Source organism: Tachypleus tridentatus, chromosome 2, assembly GCF_004210375.1.
Source record: "Tachypleus tridentatus isolate NWPU-2018 chromosome 2, ASM421037v1, whole genome shotgun sequence".
NCBI classification, from domain to species: Eukaryota; Metazoa; Arthropoda; class Merostomata; order Xiphosura; family Limulidae; genus Tachypleus; species Tachypleus tridentatus.
The window spans coordinates 12,228,986-12,248,038 of NC_134826.1; the positions used below are offsets into that span (position 1 = coordinate 12,228,986).

Consider the following 19,053-nt stretch of genomic DNA (forward strand, 5'->3'; position numbering starts at 1 on the left):
ACTCATATGGTGAAGACTATTGATTAGTTCTGGTGTTGTGAACGCTATTGAATAACACTTCTGTAGTTGACACTATTTGTCAATACTGGTACTATGAAAACATTTTGATTAGCACTAGCATAGTGAAAACTATTGATTAATACTGGTATTGGGAACACTGTTGATTAATACTGGTACTGTGAACACTGTTAATTAATATTGGTACTGTGAACACTGTTAATTAATACTGCTATTGTAAACATTATTGATTAAAACTGTTATTGTAAACACGATTGATTAGTGCTGGTATTGTGAACACTACTGGTTATTACTGGTATTGTGAACATTCTTGATAAATACTGGTATTGGGAACACTGTCGATTAATACTGGTACAAAGAACACTATTGATTAATACTGGTATTGTGGACACTGTTGATTAATACTGGTATAGTGAACACTATTGATTCATACTTGTATAGTGAACACTATTGATTCATACTTGTATAGTGAACACTATTGATTATTACTGTTTGTATTACATGCAAAACTGAACACAAAAGAAGTGTAATATAAAATAGTATTACACATTTATTTGTAACAGAAGCCTATTGCACCATGACAGTATTATATGGTATACTGTATAAAAAAGTAGATTTGCATAAAATAGTGTTACAAGTTTATTTATAACAAAAGCTTGTTGCACCTTGTCATTTTTACATACAATACCATACACAAAAGTTGTGTTATATAAAATAGTTATAAATTTATTTGAAGCGTAACCTGTTACATCATGACTGTATTATGTACTATACTGTACACAAAAGTTGTGTTACAGAAAATAACATTACAAGTTTATTTGAAACAGCAGCCTGTTGTACCATGTCAGTATTACATACTATACTACACACAAAGGTTGTTATATAAAATATAGTTACAAAATTATTTGTAACAGAAGCCCATTGCACCATGATAGTACTACATACTATACTGTTCACCAAAGTTGTGTTATATAACAGTGTCAAAAGCGAATTTGTCACAGAAGCCTGTCACACCATGATAGTATTACATGCTATACTTTACAGAAAAGTTGTGTTATATAAAATAGTGTTACAAATTTATTTGTAACTGAACCTCTTGCACCATAACTGTATTATGTACTATACTGTACACAAAAGTTGTTACATAAAATAGTTAAATTTATTTGTAACTGCAACCTGTTGCACCATGACGTTATTACATACTATACTGTTTAGAAAACTTGTTATATCAAAGTGTTACAAATTTATTTGTAACTGAACCTCTAGAACCATGACTGTATTATGTACTATACTGTACACAAAAGTTGTTATATAAAATAGTTACAAATTTATTTGTAACCAAACCTGTTGCACCATGACTGTATTATGTACTGTACTGTGCACAAAAGTTGTGCTATATGAAATAGTGTTACAAACTTATTTGTAACAGAAGCCTGTTCCACCATGACAGTAATATATACTATACTGTACACAAAATTTGTGTTATATAACAGAGTGTTACAAGTTTATTTATAACACAAGCCTGTTCCACCATGACCGTATTACATAATATACTGAACACAAAAGTTGTGTGGTTAATCAAATTGTGTTACAGGTTTATTTGTTACTGAAGCCTGTTCCACCATGACAGTAATATATACTATACTGTACACAAAATTTGTGTTATATAACAGAGTGTTACAAGTTTATTTATAACAGAAGCCTGTTCCACCATGACAGTATTACATAATATACTGAACACAAAAGTTGTGTGGTTAATCAAATTGTGTTACAGGTTTATTTGTTACTGAAGTCTGTTACACCATGACAGTATTATATACTATTCTGTACACCAAAGCTGTTATACATTGGTGTTTCAGCAATTTAGAGAATACATCTTTTTAAACCATAATAAACCTTATACCAGTACATAGATATAAAACTAAAATATTAATTTTAAAAAATTTCATTGAACATAAAATAGCATATAAGCAAAATTACAGCTATGGAAAATCACTTGTTTGGCCTTGTCCAAGAAAGACATTAATGTAGATGATAGCCATTCTGCAATTTTTCAGCCAAATCATTCCGTTTGCAGGAAGATTTCCTGAGCGTTCTAGTAGTACATCCATATTGGCCCGAGCGTGTTCTTCCTTCCAGCGACACAATGCTTGGTAAATCTGTTCACATGTATCACCTGGGTAGTCACAGATGACACTATCTATATCTCCTTCACGAACTTTCAAGGCCCTTGCAAGATGCTTCCATCTGGACCCATAATTACGACTGATATACAACATTGCACTTTCCATTTCTACACAAAAAATTAATTAATTTTAAAATACTTTCATTAATTTACAGATGACTTAATTATTAAAACGACAAAGAAAATTAAGCTAAGTTTTGATCCTTTATAAATTTTCTCAACATATATACATCTATACAGATACCTCTGAAAATTTGAAACAATGACAATTTAAAATACTCATTAATTCTTGCATATAAATACAACCAAAACAACATACTGAACAGAGACTAAAGCATTCTGAGGAGAACCATATAAAATTCACACTAAAATATATTTCTGATAGGTATATACATGCCACTTCTCACACAAAGCTCTGTCAAACTTCAATTTGTCCTCTAAGTATTATTAAAATTTTTCACTGAGTGCACCAGTCTGTATATCCCATCAATTAACACTATTTTTGAATTTGTATGCATCGTATAACTAGCCTCCACCAACAGTACTGTGTCACCTATATATTACTGCAGCTAAACTTCTCTACTATTCCTGCTCAATCCTCACTTTCTAGAATTGGCAACTCTAAGAAATGAACATGGGCTGTGAGTGGGAAGTGTGCGAGGGAAGTGAGTACCTATCAGAAATACATTTTCAAAAATCTTAATTTCTGGTAAGGTCTTATCTCCTCTCACACAAAGCTACAATCCCACATTGTAAAGATGGAGGGACCAGTGTAGGAGCACAACATTGAAAACCAAACAAAGTCACTTCTCACATTGAATGTATGTACTCCATTATTAAAACAAAGCACAAAGTCTCCCAAACTCAACAGTAGGAGCAAGGAAAGAACTTTCTACAACTAAAATAAAGTGAAAGTTTCTGTTGCACACAACAGTAGGAGCAAGGAGAGAACCTTCTGCAACTAAAATAATTTGAAAGAGCTTCTGTTGCACACAACAGTAGGTGCAAGGAAAGAACTTTCTGCAACTAAAATAATATGAATAAGTTTCTGTTGCACACAACAGTAGGAGCAAGGAGAGAACTTTCTACAACTAAAATAAAGTGAAAAGTTTCTGTTGCACACAACAGTAGGAGCAAGGAGAGAACTTTCTGCAACTAAAATAATTTGAAAGAGCTTCTGTTGCACACAACAGTAGGTGCAAGGAAAGAACTTTCTGCAACTAAAATAATATGAATAAGTTTCTGTTGCACACAACAGTAGAGACAAGGAGAGAACTTTCTACAACTAAAATAATATGAATAAGTTTCTGTTGCACACAACAGTAGAGACAAGGAGAGAACTTTCTACAACTAAAATAAAGTGAAAAGTTTCTGTTGCACACAACAGTAGGAGCAAGGAGAGAACTTTCTACAACTAAAATAATTTGAAAAAGAGCTTCTGTTGCACACAACAGTAGGTGCAAGGAAAGAACTTTCTGCAACTAAAATAATATGAATAAGTTTCTGTTGCACACAACAGTAGGAGCAAGGAGAGAACTTTCTACAACTAAAATAATTTGAAAAAAAGCTTCTGTTGCACACAACAGTAGGAGCAAGGAGAGAACTTTCTGCAACTAAAATAATTTGAAAAAGAGCTTCTGTTGCACACAACAGTAGGTGCAAGGAAAGAACTTTCTGCAACTAAAATAATATGAATAAGTTTCTGTTGCACACAACAGTAGGAGCAAGGAGAGAACTTTCTACAACTAAAATAATATGAATAAGTTTCTGTTGCACACAACAGTAGGAGCAAGGAGAGAACTTTCTACAACTAAAATAAAGTGAAAAGTTTCTGTTGCACACAACAGTAGGAGCAAGGAGAGAACTTTCTACAACTAAAATAATTTGAAAAAGAGCTTCTGTTGCACACAACAGTGGGTGCAAGGAAAGAACTTTCTGCAACTAAAATAATATGAATAAGTTTCTGTTGCACACAACAGTAGGAGCAAGGAGAGAACTTTCTACAACTAAAATAATTTGAAAAAAAGCTTCTGTTGCACACAACAGTAGGTGCAAGGAAAGAACTTTCTGCAACTAAAATAATATGAATAAGTTTCTGTTGCACACAACAGTAGGAGCAAGGAGAGAACCTTCTGCAACTAAAATAATATGAATAAGTTTCTGTTGCACACAACAGTAGGAGCAAGGAGAGAACTTTCTGCAACTAAAATAATATGAATAAGTTTCTGTTGCACACAACAGTAGGAGCAAGGAGAGAACTTTCTGCAACTAAAATAATATGAATAAGTTTCTGTTGCACACAACAGTAGAGCAAGGAGAGAACTTTCTACAACTAAAATAATATAAGTTTCTGTTGCACACAACAGTAAGAGCAAGGAGAGAACTTTCTACAACTAAAATAATATGAATAAGTTTCTGTTGCACACAACAGTAGGAGCAAGGAGAGAACTTTCTACAACTAAAATAAAGTGAAAAGTTTCTGTTGCACACAACAGTAGGAGCAAGGAGAGAACTTTCTGCAACTAAAATAATTTGAAAAAGAGCTTCTGTTGCACACAACAGTAGGTGCAAGGAAAGAACTTTCTGCAACTAAAATAATATGAATAAGTTTCTGTTGCACACAACAGTAGAGACAAGGAGAGAACTTTCTACAACTAAAATAATATGAATAAGTTTCTGTTGCACACAACAGTAGGAGCAAGGAGAGAACTTTCTACAACTAAAATAAAGTGAAAAGTTTCTGTTGCACACAACAGTAGGAGCAAGGAGAGAACTTTCTACAACTAAAATAATTTGAAAAAGAGCTTCTGTTGCACACAACAGTAGGTGCAAGGAAAGAACTTTCTGCAACTAAAATAATATGAATAAGTTTCTGTTGCACACAACAGTAGGAGCAAGGAGAGAACTTTCTACAACTAAAATAATTTGAAAAGCTTCTGTTGCACACAACAGTGAGACAAGGAGAGAACTTTCTGCAACTAAAATAATTTGAAAAGAGCTTCTGTTGCACACAACAGTAGGTGCAAGGAAAGAACTTTCTGCAACTAAAATAATATGAATAAGTTTCTGTTGCACACAACAGTGAGACAAGGAGAGAACTTTCTACAACTAAAATAATATGAATAAGTTTCTGTTGCACACAACAGTAGAGACAAGGAGAGAACTTTCTACAACTAAAATAAAGTGAAAGTTTCTGTTGCACACAACAGTAGAGACAAGGAGAGAACTTTCTACAACTAAAATAATTTGAAAAGAGCTTCTGTTGCACACAACAGTAGGTGCAAGGAAAGAACTTTCTGCAACTAAAATAATATGAATAAGTTTCTGTTGCACACAACAGTAGGAGCAAGGAGAGAACTTTCTACAACTAAAATAATTTGAAAAAAGCTTCTGTTGCACACAACAGTAGGTGCAAGGAAAGAACTTTCTGCAACTAAAATAATATGAATAAGTTTCTGTTGCACACAACAGTAGGAGCAAGGAGAGAACCTTCTGCAACTAAAATAATATGAATAAGTTTCTGTTGCACACAACAGTAGGGACAAGGAGAGAACTTTCTGCAACTAAAATAATATGAATAAGTTTCTGTTGCACACAACAGTAGGAGCAAGGAGAGAACTTTCTGCAACTAAAATAATATGAATAAGTTTCTGTTGCACACAACAGTAGGAGCAAGGAGAGAACTTTCTACAACTAAAATAATATAAGTTTCTGTTGCACACAACAGTAAGAGCAAGGAGAGAACTTTCTACAACTAAAATAATATGAATAAGTTTCTGTTGCACATAACAGTAGGAGCAAGGAGAGAACTTTCTACAACTAAAATAATGTGAAAAAGAGCTTCTGTTGCAAATGACTGTAGGAGCAAGGAGAAAACCTCTTGCAATTGGAAAAATGAGAAGAGAGGCTTCTACTGCATACAACCTGTTCCTCTGGTGAACCTGCTCCAACTGTTAGTTGTCCACCTGGAAAAAAAAACTAAAGGGAAATGGAAGAAAAGAAGCAGCTTTGCCCTCCTCTCATTGAGTTTATAATCATATGTATTTATATAGTAAATTAGATTTCTAAACTCATTCAGCAGCAAGCCTCCATAGTCTATTATGCCAACAACTGGGAAGTGGTAAGAGCTTCCTTGTTCCACTGGAAGAAAAGGGAAATAAACACAGCGAGAAAGCTGGAGGAGGGTCACACTGAAAAATGTGCAATGGGTGTCTGTGATTTCCTAATTTGAAAAACAGATCAAAACCAATTTATTCAATCAAAGGTTGAGAAAGGATGAGCAGAAATCCTTTATATTTTATTTACAAATTCCATGAGTGACAGTCCACCACCGAGTGAAACTCACTGATATCTGAAAACATATCTCAGGAATATATCACTGGGTATGCCACCAATGGTCTTGCAAAACATTCCATCTATACAGTAATTATTACAGAGCACTTAGCAAATAGTGCAGATTTGAGGCAAAGCATACATGCCACAGAGTGGGATCCCACTGTCAGTGGTAAAAATCATGGTTGCTGAAAATAAAAGCATAAATAAAAGGAAGTGGCAAGACTTACCCTAATTAAAGGCAAGAGGACATGTGTAAAACTGCCATTGGAAGAAGATGATATCCACCCAAGGAAGATACAGCCAAACTGTGCAGTTAATGAGTAACGAAGGTATAAGAAGTAATCTACATTATGACCTGAATGATCTCCCCAAAAAGATATCAAAGATGAGCAACCAGACATGCAGATATAATGAATTTAAAGAGACACTGTGAAGACAGTGGCTCTCCAAGGATAAGTCTGAATATGTGAACCTAACGAGTTCCAGGGAAATGGAAGGGTTTTAGATAATAAAAGGTCAGTAACATAAAGCCCAAAAGGAGACAGGATGTGCCATGTAAAAAAGGAGTGAACAAAGAAGAAGTCTATCACCATTGGAATGGGAGTACAGGTAGGAGGTGAAAAGAAAGAAAATTGTTGTGAAAGCCAAACAGCCGACAGAAGCATCATAGGTCTGAAGGAGGCAGGAAGGACCATTTGGGATACAGGATGACATAAGAGTAAATGTAAAGAAAGTAGGTAATAGTAAAGATATACATATCTGATCTACAACTATGACATCTGCATGCAAGGAGAAAAAGAAAATTGGTCTTGAGAGAGAGATGGCAGATGGAACATGAGAACAAAGGTTCAAAGGGAAGATGGCCAAGGCATAAAGGACCACACTGAGAATCCAATCAGTCAAATCATAGAAACATGGAGGATGTATGACAAGATGTATGAAAAGACAAGAAATGACAAAGTTAGATAAAACCAGATGAAAGCTGGAGAATGTGGAGGTATTATACAAGGCCAACCGATAGCTAGACATGGTCAAAATGGACAATCTTTTACCAAACAACCAGGTGAAAAATTGATAAAGATGAGGAATGAAAGGTTGGAAAGAACCAAAGTCACATCGAAGAGACCAGAGGCAGAAGGTATACTATCATCTGTGGTAATTGGACATAGAAGAATGTCTAATGGATCATGAAAAATGCCACACATGGAGTAGGTCCCTGAGCTGAGACAACGAACCTGACAAAGGCCAAGCATGAAGACAAAGTGTGGTGATGTCTGGATGACAAATGGCTGACAGGAGTTGAAGGAAATGTAGACAGCAACTGTACAAGGTCAAAACAGTGGAAACAATGGTTGCACTAGCCAATACTTAACCACCAGTGGGCTAAAATGCAGTGTTTGGAATATGGATAGTACTATGGAGAGGAGTTGAATAGGAGGGTAAACATAGATTTGAAGATCCCCTCCAATCTTAACAGAATGCAACCACCCTCATATTTGCCAGGTGTGAATTGGAAATCAATGAGAAGGAAGTTTGATGCTCTAATGGATAGTGATAGCATAAATGTTGTCCCAACAGAGTACAACCCTGTGGACCAAGAAACCATTCTGTGAGTGTGAGGAAAATCTTATTGAGAAGAGATAACTAATCTACAACAAAATTACACGAGCCAGGAACTTTGCAAGCTGAAACCATAATGTGGTGACTGTTAGCCTAGAAAGAAAATCCAGGATCTGAAAGCAAAGGGACTTAGAACTACTACCCCCTTGTTCTGTGATATAAGTAACCACTATGGAGATATTGGAATGTACTATCCAAAGAACTACTACCCCCTTGTTCTGCAATATAAGTAACCACTGTGGAGATGTTGGAATGTACTATCCAAAGAACTACTACCCCCTTGTTCTGCAATATAAGTAACCACTGTGGAGATGTTGGAATGTACTATCCAAAGAACTACTACCCCCTTGTTCTGCAATATAAGTAACCACTGTGGAGATGTTGGAATGTACTATCCAAAGAACTACTACCCCCTTGTTCTGCAATATAAGTAACCACTGTGGAGATGTTGGAATGTACTATCCAAAGAACTACTACCCCCTTGTTCTGCAATATAAGTAACCACTGTGGAGATGTTGGAATGTACTATCCAAAGAACTACTACCCCCTTGTTCTGCAATATCAGTAACCACTGTGGAGATGTTGGAATGTACTATCCACTCTTCTCAACATTAGGATAAGAAAGTGGGAAAAAACTCAGAAAACCTTCACAGACTAAAAAAGCAAATGAGTGTGGTCTCTGGACAGTGAACAAAAAGAAGCATGCAGAACCCAATCATCCATAGAAAGAATACAAAGAGTAAAGATGTTGGACAAGAGTTAATAACTCTAAGAAAACATTTCAAAGAACTGAAGTTAGTCCAAATGGTACAGTTCTGAACCAGAACAATAAATAACTATCAATAATGTGGGCACTGAGGGAAAGAAGCACAAATGAGGTTTTTAGTATCACAAACATAGAAAAGGCTCAGCTTTATAAATAGAAAGAAACAAACACAGCAGCGATATAACAAAGCAAGAGTAAATTTAAGTCCTACACTGACCAAAAATTAGGATGATAAGGCACAGAGTTAATAATCACAAAACAAAAACTGTCAGATAAAGCAATGAATTACATATTACTAGTAGTAATGAATTGTAATGTACAAACTACCCAAACATACCTAGTTAATAAAATAGTTATAAATATCAAACAGGCAAATCATCTAAATTTACCTAGAAAACATATTAATAATCAAGATCTAACTTACAATTCCTCAAACTTGACCTACACAACAAAGGATACATAACTAAGTCCCACATTGACAAAAATTATAATGATGAAACACATAGCAATGACAAAATAATAAGCTATTCAGATAAAACAATAAAATAGATGTTAGTAATACTAACAACATGTATTGTGAACTATCTAAACACATGTAATTAACAAAGTAGTTATTAATAATGAACTAACAAACCCAGAACTTTGCCGAGTCCTCGAAGTACATAATATTAATGAGCATGCAAAATAAATTTACCTGGAAAAATGTAATTATCGAAATTTAATTGACTATTCATCGAAATTACTTTATAAAAATGATAAAAGACACGTGAATATCTAGCTTACCAAACACAAAGCACTAATAACAGGAAATAATTAATTTTCCCATGGATAAATAAGGACAACACTACACAATGCCACACCTAACACTGGTACAACATCCAGGTGTAATGTATGTATGTCCAAAATGTAATACAGACTTCCAGGAAGAACTGTAACCATTAAAAGAAAGGAGTAGAACAATGTAAGGACAACACTACACAATGCCACACCTAACACTGGTACAACATCCAGGTGTAATGTATGTATGTCCAAAATGTAATACAGACTTCCAGGAAGAACTGTAACCATTAAAAAGAAAGGAGTAGAACAATATAAGGACAACACTACACAATGCCACACCTAACACTGGTACAACATCCAGGTGTAATGTATGTATGTCCAAAATGTAATACAGACTTCCAGGAAGAACTGTAACCATTAAAAAGAAAGGAGTAGAACAATATAAGGACAACACTACACAATGCCACACCTAACACTGGTACAACATCCAGGTGTAATGTATGTATGTCCAAAATGTAATACAGACTTCCAGGAAGAACTGTAACCATTAAAAAGAAAGGAGTAGAACAATATAAGGACAACACTACACAATGCCACACCTAACACTGGTACAACATCCAGGTGTAATGTATGTATGTCCAAAATGTAATACAGACTTCCAGGAAGAACTGTAACCATTAAAAAGAAAGGAGTAGAACAATGTTCTACCAAAGTGAATGATGTGGCAGATCATGGAAGGTGAAAATATCAGTAATGTAATACAGACTTCCAGGAAGAACTGTAACCATTAAAAAGAAAGGAGTAGAACAATGTTCTACCAAAGTGAATGATGTGGCAGATCATGGAAGGTGAAAATATCTGAAGTTGAGAGTGTGGCAGACCAAAATAAATTGATAAAAAAGAAAGTCCCAATTTCTTTTCATTCATTGTGTTCTTCCTTAGAAATATTGTCACACTGAAAAGAAGAAAAAATTACCAGCAAAATACATAATATAGCTACCTGCAAGCTAAAGTCTGTATCTCCTCTGCAGATGAAGATGAAACTGATTACTGGGAAGCCTTACCAATAGCATTTTTTTAATGCAAAGGGAATTTCTGGAGGCAATGAATTGATTGCAAATTCATACTGAGAATTCCTACAGTTCAGTAAAAAGAAATAAATGCAAAAAAAAAAATATTGAAACCAAAACTCTGAAATGACAAAGAAGCACACTCATAATCAGTAGCCACATGTGAAAACAACATACATATAAGCAATACATGAAGAATGAGTGGAAATAGCTTTGAAAATATTGGTGACACACTGCTGTTGGTAGAGAATTATCATATGATATATAAAAATCCAAAAATGGGTGGAGTATATAGACAGACTGGTGCACTAGCATGAACTGTTTCATCATTGCTTTGAGAACAGATAGAAGTTCAAGACAGCTTTGTGATAAAGGAGGTAAGAATTGAATAAACAAGTTAAACATTTGTGTCTTGCATGACACACCAAATGAATACTCCCAAGATGACACACTATGAAATGACTTAGTACAGCATTATAAAAAACAAAGATAGTTTTAAAATATATATGTAAAAACGGCTGGTTTGGTTTGAGAAAATGTTTACGTACCCAAAGATGACCGAAGAAGGTTGAAATGGTCGCTCCTCTACATAAAAAAAATTTCTCAACCCAAACCAGCCCTTTCTACATATACATTTTTCTCTACAAGTGGGTTTTCTCATCATCAAAGATAGTTTAAGTATTGACAAAAGGACTAATTCAGCTACTAGTACACATTAATTAAGTACAAATGAATCAAAACAAATTGAGTTACAAATATGCAATGGTTTAATTACGGATAGAAAAACCCAGAAAAAAATCAATAAGCAACATACATGATTTAACTACAAGAGGAAAAAAAACTGCAAAGAAAAATACACATACACGGTTTAACTACAAGTGAATAAAACCAGGGAAAACTCAAAAACAATTACACATTATTTATCTACAACTAAAAATAGGCAGAGATGTTCTGTTCCCAGAACACAGTTTTTTTTCTCTCCTAATCTTGGTCATGTAAAATTACACTATGTAACAAAATTTTTACTTTTTCTTGTTCCTGGACAGAAAGTGTTATATCCCAATTGCTTATGTCTAAAGTAAGTGGTAAAGACCTAATTTTCTCTTCAAACTTTGCTTTTGTGACCTGGGTAATGAAATTTTCAAATTTACCCATTTTCCAGAACATTCCAGGTAGATTCAGTGCTGAGTAGCTGATAGAGAATTTTATCAAACTTACAAGAATTTTCAAGAACATTCTAGAATGTTGTAAAACTTACGAGAATTTTCAAGAACCTTTCAGAATTTTCTAGAACTTTCCATAGTAATAGATATATACAGGGGCTCACCACTCACCTTCAGTTCAGTTCTAACTGCCTAAGTGAACACATAAACCTATCTGATTTTATCAGAGATGGCATCAAGAAGTTGCAAGCATTCTCCAGACACATTCTGCTATGTATGTGGCCAATTTATCAAAACAAGAGCAAAAACGTACTCTGTGACAGCATCTGCTAAAATGTGTGAAGCCTACAAGGCATATTTCGGCATGCCTTTTGGGAATCAAGACAAACTCTGGGCACCTCATTTTACCTGCAAGCACTGCAAAAACTCTAGAAGGTGAGATGGACAATTTTTACTTGCTTGAATAATAAGATTTTATATTATACAAATGTTAGACCTTTAAAAATTCAAATATCTTTTTTTTTTTTAATTCCCAATAGAAGAAATATCACATACAAAATATTTTGCATGACTCTCTTACACATTAGATGTGAATGAAATAAAATTATTCTTCATAATTTTATTTTGCTCTTTTGCAGGATGGTACAGAAGGGAAAAGAAATCCATGAAGTTGCTATTCCAAGAATTTGGCGTGAACCCACTGACCACTCAAGCAATTGTTACTTCTCCATGGTGGACCCTTCCAGACATTGGGCTGGCAAAAATGCATCTGCTATTATGTATCCAAACCTTCCATCATGCATCGTCTCAGTACCACACTGCCCTGAGCTCCCTGTACCTACTCTGCCAGAGATTGCAGCCATTTTCAGAAGAGAGCACCAAATAGAAGAGGAAGTAGACATTGAAAATCCAGATTACAATTTCAGAGATGCAGTTGGTGAGAGAAACCCATACTACTCCAACCAAAGAAACCTCAATGACTTAATCAGAGATCCTGGTCTAACAAAGTCAAATATCGAGCTTTTGACATCTAGACTCAAGGAGTGAGATTTTGTCACACGAAAGTGTGCAAGTAGCAAGTCAAAGGAAGCATCACCGACATTTTTCAAGATTCTTTACTCATCAAGATGGGCCCTGCTTCTCCCACAATGTATCCGATCTGTGCGAGGTAATTGGAATTGTCTGTAACCTGAACAAGTGGCACCTCTTCATTGATAGCTCATCCAGAAGCCTCAAAGCTGTGCTGCTCCATAACAGGAATAAGTATCCGTCTCTTCCTCTGACTCATTCGGTGCACCCCAATGAGGAATACAACAGTGTCAAGACCTTGCTAGAAACCTTGAAGTATGATGAGTATGGCTTGGAGGTTACTGAAAACTTCAAAATGGTGACATTCATGATAGGTCTCCAAGGAGGCTTTACCAAGTTTCCCTGTTACCTTTGCCTTTGGGACAGCAGGAACACTGCAGCACACTACAACAGGAAGCACTGGCCACAACGAACCAACTTCTCTGTGGGGAGACACAAGTCAAGTGTGAGCCACTAGTGAACTTCCAGAAGGTGTTGTTTCCACCATTGCACATAAAATTGGGTCTTATGAAACAATTTGTCATAGCTCTTGATAAGGAGTCTGCAACCTTCAAGTACCTTTGAGACTTCATCTCTAAACTGTCTGAGGCAAAGGTCAAAGCTGGTGTCTTCATTGAACCACAAATAAAGAAGATCCTGGAGTGCACACAAGTGCTCAGTAGGAAGAAAAAAAAGTTTGGGGCAGCTTTGTTGCAGTGGTTCAGGGCTTCTTGGGCAATCAGAAAGCCGAAAATTACGTGAAACTGGTTGAGGCTCTGGTGAAGAACTATGGCAAAATGGGCTGCAGGATGTCTTGAAAGTCCATATCCTTGATGCTTATCTTGATAAATTCAAGGAGAACAATGGAGCATACTCAGAGAAGCAAGGTGAGCATTTCCACCAAGATATATTGGACTTTGAATGCTGCTACCAAGAAGAGCATAACAAAAACATGATGGGAGACTATATTTGGGGGATGATACATTATAGTGATTTACATTACTGTTGCAAATCTCAAAAAACTACTCACTACTAAACATTTTTGTATAACTTTAGTATAAATATATGTAAATCCTGATTCATATGTTGTTTTATTCAGACCTTATGTAAATGAAAATGTGCAAATTTGCCCATTTTTATAAAGACAATAGGTTAATTTCTAAATTTCATTATCCAGGTCACAAAAGCAAAGTTTGAAGGGAATAACGGCCATTTTCTGTACTTTTACAACATAAGCAATTAAGATATAACACATACTATCCAGGAACAAAATTTGTGTTACATAGTGCTATAACACATACTACCAAGGAACAAAATTTGTGTTACATAGTATTATCAGTGCAAATGGAGTGGATGAGAGCAATAAATATTTCTAATTCACACATGTCAGGTAACACAACGTAAGCTTTAAAATATACTAATTCACACATGTCAGGTAACACAACGTAAGCTTTAAAATATACTAATTCACACGTCAGGTAACACAACGTAAGCTTTAAAATATACTAATTCACACATGTCAGGTAAAACAACGTAAGCTTTAAAATATACTAATTCACACATGTCAGGTAACACAAAGTAAGCTTTAAAATATACTAATTCACACATGTCAGGTAACACAAAGTAAGCTTTAAAATATACTAATTCACACATGTCAGGTAACACAATGTAAGCTTTAAAATATACTAATTCACACATGTCAGGTAACACAACGTAAGCTTTAAAATATACTAATTCACACATGTCAGGTAACACAAAGTAAGCTTTAAAATATACTAATTCACACATGTCAGGTAACACAAAGTAAGCTTTAAAATATACTAATTCACACATGTCAGGTTACACAAAGTAAGCTTTAAAATATACTAATTCACACATGTCAGGTAACACAAAGTAAGCTTTAAAATATACTAATTCACACATGTCAGGTTACACAAAGTAAGCCTTAAAATATACTAATTCACACGTCAGGTAACACAAAGTAAGCTTTAAAATATACTAATTCACACATATCAGGTAACACAAAGTAAGCTTTAAAATATACTAATTAACACATGTCAGGTAACACAAAGTAAGCTTTAAAATATACATCTTCATTACCCAGAAAATGATCCTATTAGACACGAGAGAAAGCCCCACTATGAGATGAGATATTTCTACTCAACATGAAGTGTCAAGCAATAGAAATAATTACCAAATTATACTAGCTAATCCCTGTACTTAATCAACAATATCCTGCTATAATAAAGACAATTCTTATTTTACACACATACAGGATGTCCTTGAAGAGGAACCACATGGTGAAAGAGTTAGGGTTTAGATCACCACGAGAACCCACAAGAAATTTTATGGGTTCTGAAAAACTAAAATCCCTCTCAAATCCAAAACGTGTGAAATAGAATATTCTGTATATGTGATTTGTTCAAAGGAATCCTTTACAACATAAATTTGATATCCAAGAACAGTCTTTTCATGGTGCAGACATCCTGCATACAGACTTCACTATCCGCATGTTACAAGGATATGAATAAAGTGTAACAGGTAGAGTTTAGAATCATTGTATGTATTGACTATTGGAAATCCAAACTCTCATCTCTTTACACAACCTAAGAAAACAGAGAAGTTTTCAAATTAGTTTCAAAGTATGATATTGTCATGAATTCCAAATCTATAAGAATAGAAAGTACCATTGAACTCAGCAAATGACAGAGGTAAATGTATATAATACCACAACAGCTTCAATGAAAACACAGAAGAAAGAACATGTTTATTTTCAAAAGGAAATTACAATGGTGAGAAATAACCTCAGATAAATATTATAGTAGACCAAAAAACACTCAGGGAGCTCAATAAAACACACCTACAAACAGAACGATTTCGTGAGACATTCAAAGGGCAAACAAGCAATTTATTTGTGACCAATATTGTCAACAGAAAACATTTGGAAAGGCAGGAAAAAATTAAAATGCTTCAGGGAATGGTAAAATATCTCTTAAAACATGGAAACCAAAGAAACTGAACACTTTACAATGAACTATAGTGTAGTAATGATGTAAAAAAATGAAGAACATTAAAAAGTTACATTGCTACTGCCTTTTTGACCCTATTGTAGTGGTGTACAGAATAGTTCAACTAATTAAGTAGCTGTAGCTGTTGTTCTGTGTCATTGTACATAACTACAACTGTTGTAATGTACAATGACACACAACTAAAGAACAGTTCAACTAACTAAGTAGCTGTAGCTGTTGTTCTGTGTCATTGTACATAACTACAACTGTTGTAATGTACAATGACACACAACTAAAGAACAGTTCAACTAAGTACCTGTAGCTGTTGTTCTGTGTCATTGTACATAACTACAACTGTTGTAATGTACAATGACACACAACTAAAGAACAGTTCAACTAATTAAGTAGCTGTAGCTGTTGTTCTGTGTCATTGTACATAACTACAACTGTTGTAATGTACAATGACACACAACTAAAGAACAGTTCAACTAAGTACCTGTAGCTGTTGTTCTGTGTCATTGTACATAACTATAACTGTTGTAATGTACAATGACACACAACTAAAGAACAGTTCAACTAAGTACCTGTAGCTGTTGTTCTGTGTCATTGTACATAACTATAACTGTTGTAATGTACAATGACACAGAACTAAAGAACAGTTCAAATAATTAAGTATCTATCATCTTTGTTTCTATTACAGTAAAGTACAATAAAGAACAATAATAGCTTAAGCTATACTTAAGCACATTAATAACGTAACATAATTATTAAGACAAACCATCAGAATCGTTTTCTGAATCCAAAACAGGATCCAACTGGATTGGTGTGATTTTGATTTCACAATGGCACACACAACACCGAGGAGTTGTATCAGAAAGTTCAAGTTTCTTGTAGGCTTTTATTAAGTTAACTGACTCTTTGTCACCTAGAAGTTTCACTAGTTTCTCTAAAACAGCAACATTCCACTCTGTTAAGATATCTCTATCTTCAAGAAGTTGGATCAGTTCTTTCATACTTGTAACCTCTTTTAGGGCTCGCCATGATTCAGACTCTTGTCTAAAAGCTTCTCTAATTCCATCATCCACACAAATCAATTCTATATTTTTCAAGACTTTCGACTTTAAATTTTCATATGGTGAAAGCGCAGCAGTCATTATTAGTCTATAAATATAAAAAAAAAGTTAAACCATTAACAGAAATATATACCCAATAAAGCAAGTTCGTTGAAACTACTTAAACTTCCATATATGATAGTTACAGTGATAAAACCTTATGTTGGTACCCATTACACTAGTAATCCACTGAGGATTTTAACATTACTAATGAGTGATTGGGATAATACACTTGTTTCATTGATAGTTATAGTGATAAAACCTTATGTTGGTATCCATTACACCAGTAACAAACTGAGGATTTTAACATTACTAATGAGTGATTGGGATAATACACTTGTTTCATTGATAGTTATAGTGATAAAACCTTATGTTGGTATCCATTACACCAGTAACAAACTGAGGATTTTAACATTACTAATGAGTGATTGGGATAATACACTTGTTTCATTGATAGTTACAGTGATAAAACCTTATGTTGGTACCCATTACACCAGTAATCCACTGAGGATTTCAACATTACTAATGAGTGATTGGGATAATACACTTGTTTCATTGATAGTTACAGTGATAAAACCTTATGTTGGTACCCATTACACTAGTAATCCACTGAGGATTTTAACATTACTAATGAGTGATTGGGATAATACACTTGTTTCATTGATAGTTACAGTGATAAAACCTTATGTTGGTATCCATTACACCAGTAAACCACTATAAATACAATTTTAAACATCAAACCTTTTATCAATACTAGGAACATGGTGACATGAACTAATCATGATCTTATACAGGTTGTGCTGTGTTGCTGTATCTCCCAACTCGTTAACTACAGGTAGCTTGTTAGCAAAACTCAATCCAGAGTTCCTATTACGATTACTTCTAGACGATCAGAGTTGAAGCAACTAACAGTGACAAAAAGAGAAAAGACATCATCCTATCTATACAAGTTACTGCTTAATCAAATGAGGCTGAAGTTATAGATTTGGAATATCTGGATTTTCAGGAAGCAAATGACAAGATGCCACATAAAAGGCTTGTAAAGAAAATTATCTCCATATAGAAGTGGGATATAATTTAACTAAGTGGATAGAAGAGTGGCTTTATGGAAGAAAGCAGAAGATTGTTACAAATGGAGTCCAGTGAAACAGGATTAATGTCACAAGTGGAGGACCTCAGAGCTCATCTCTGGAATGGATTGCCTTTAGGTGTTTTGGAAGCAGTAAATTAAGTGAGTTTAAAGAAAAGCTTGATAGGTACATGAATGGTAAGAACAGGCCATAAGACTGTTAAAATTAATAGTTTTAGTTTAAGAGTGGAACAGTTGAAATGGATCAATTGATCCCAAGTTGTTTTAAATATATCCCATAAATCCTTCACCAATCTTCTCTACATGAACTGATAAGTAACTAATAAAAACACATTTTAACATCACTTATAATGTTGATAATGCTTTTCATTAAACATATTGCAATTAAAAATGTTTAAGTAATCAGTCAGCTTGATATAAGTAGGATAAACAGTAATAACATATAACAAAGGTTTGAATCATTGGATATTTTGCAGTCATCTAACAGACTACCATACTTAGCAAATAGTAAACTTAACTAATTTGAGGATATTATTATTTTACTTAAAAACACAACAAAAAGATCTCATGTTCACACACTGCAACTCAATAAAACCATAGCGTAGCTCTTAAAAAGAAAAATACTTTGTGCATAAAATGTGAAAGCCACCTGATACTCTGGAACTAAACAAGTAAAAGAAAGCCACCTAGAACTTAACAAGTAAAAGAAAGCTACCTGGAACTTAACAAGTAAAGGAAAGCCACCTGATACTCTGGAACTTAACAAGTAAAAGAAAGCCACCTGATACTCTGGAACTAAACAAGTAAAAGAAAGTCACCTAGAACTTAACAAGTAAAA

The 19,053-nt window shown here is 34.4% G+C and overlaps 1 protein-coding gene across 3 annotated transcripts in view; it reads right to left on the minus strand.

The window, feature by feature from the left end:
• Positions 1–723: 723 nt before the first annotated feature.
• Positions 724–19,053, minus strand: part of LOC143238216 (uncharacterized) — a 34,988-nt gene continuing 16,658 nt past the window's right edge. For all 3 annotated transcript variants that reach the window (XM_076478258.1, XM_076478266.1, XM_076478271.1), the window contains 2 exons: positions 16,792–17,174; positions 724–2,311 (listed from right to left, as the gene is read on the minus strand). In XM_076478258.1, coding sequence (XP_076334373.1) covers positions 2,001–2,311; positions 16,792–17,167 — 687 coding nt within the window. In that variant the 5' untranslated portion in view covers positions 17,168–17,174 and the 3' untranslated portion in view covers positions 724–2,000. The remainder of the gene's footprint in view (positions 2,312–16,791; positions 17,175–19,053) is intronic.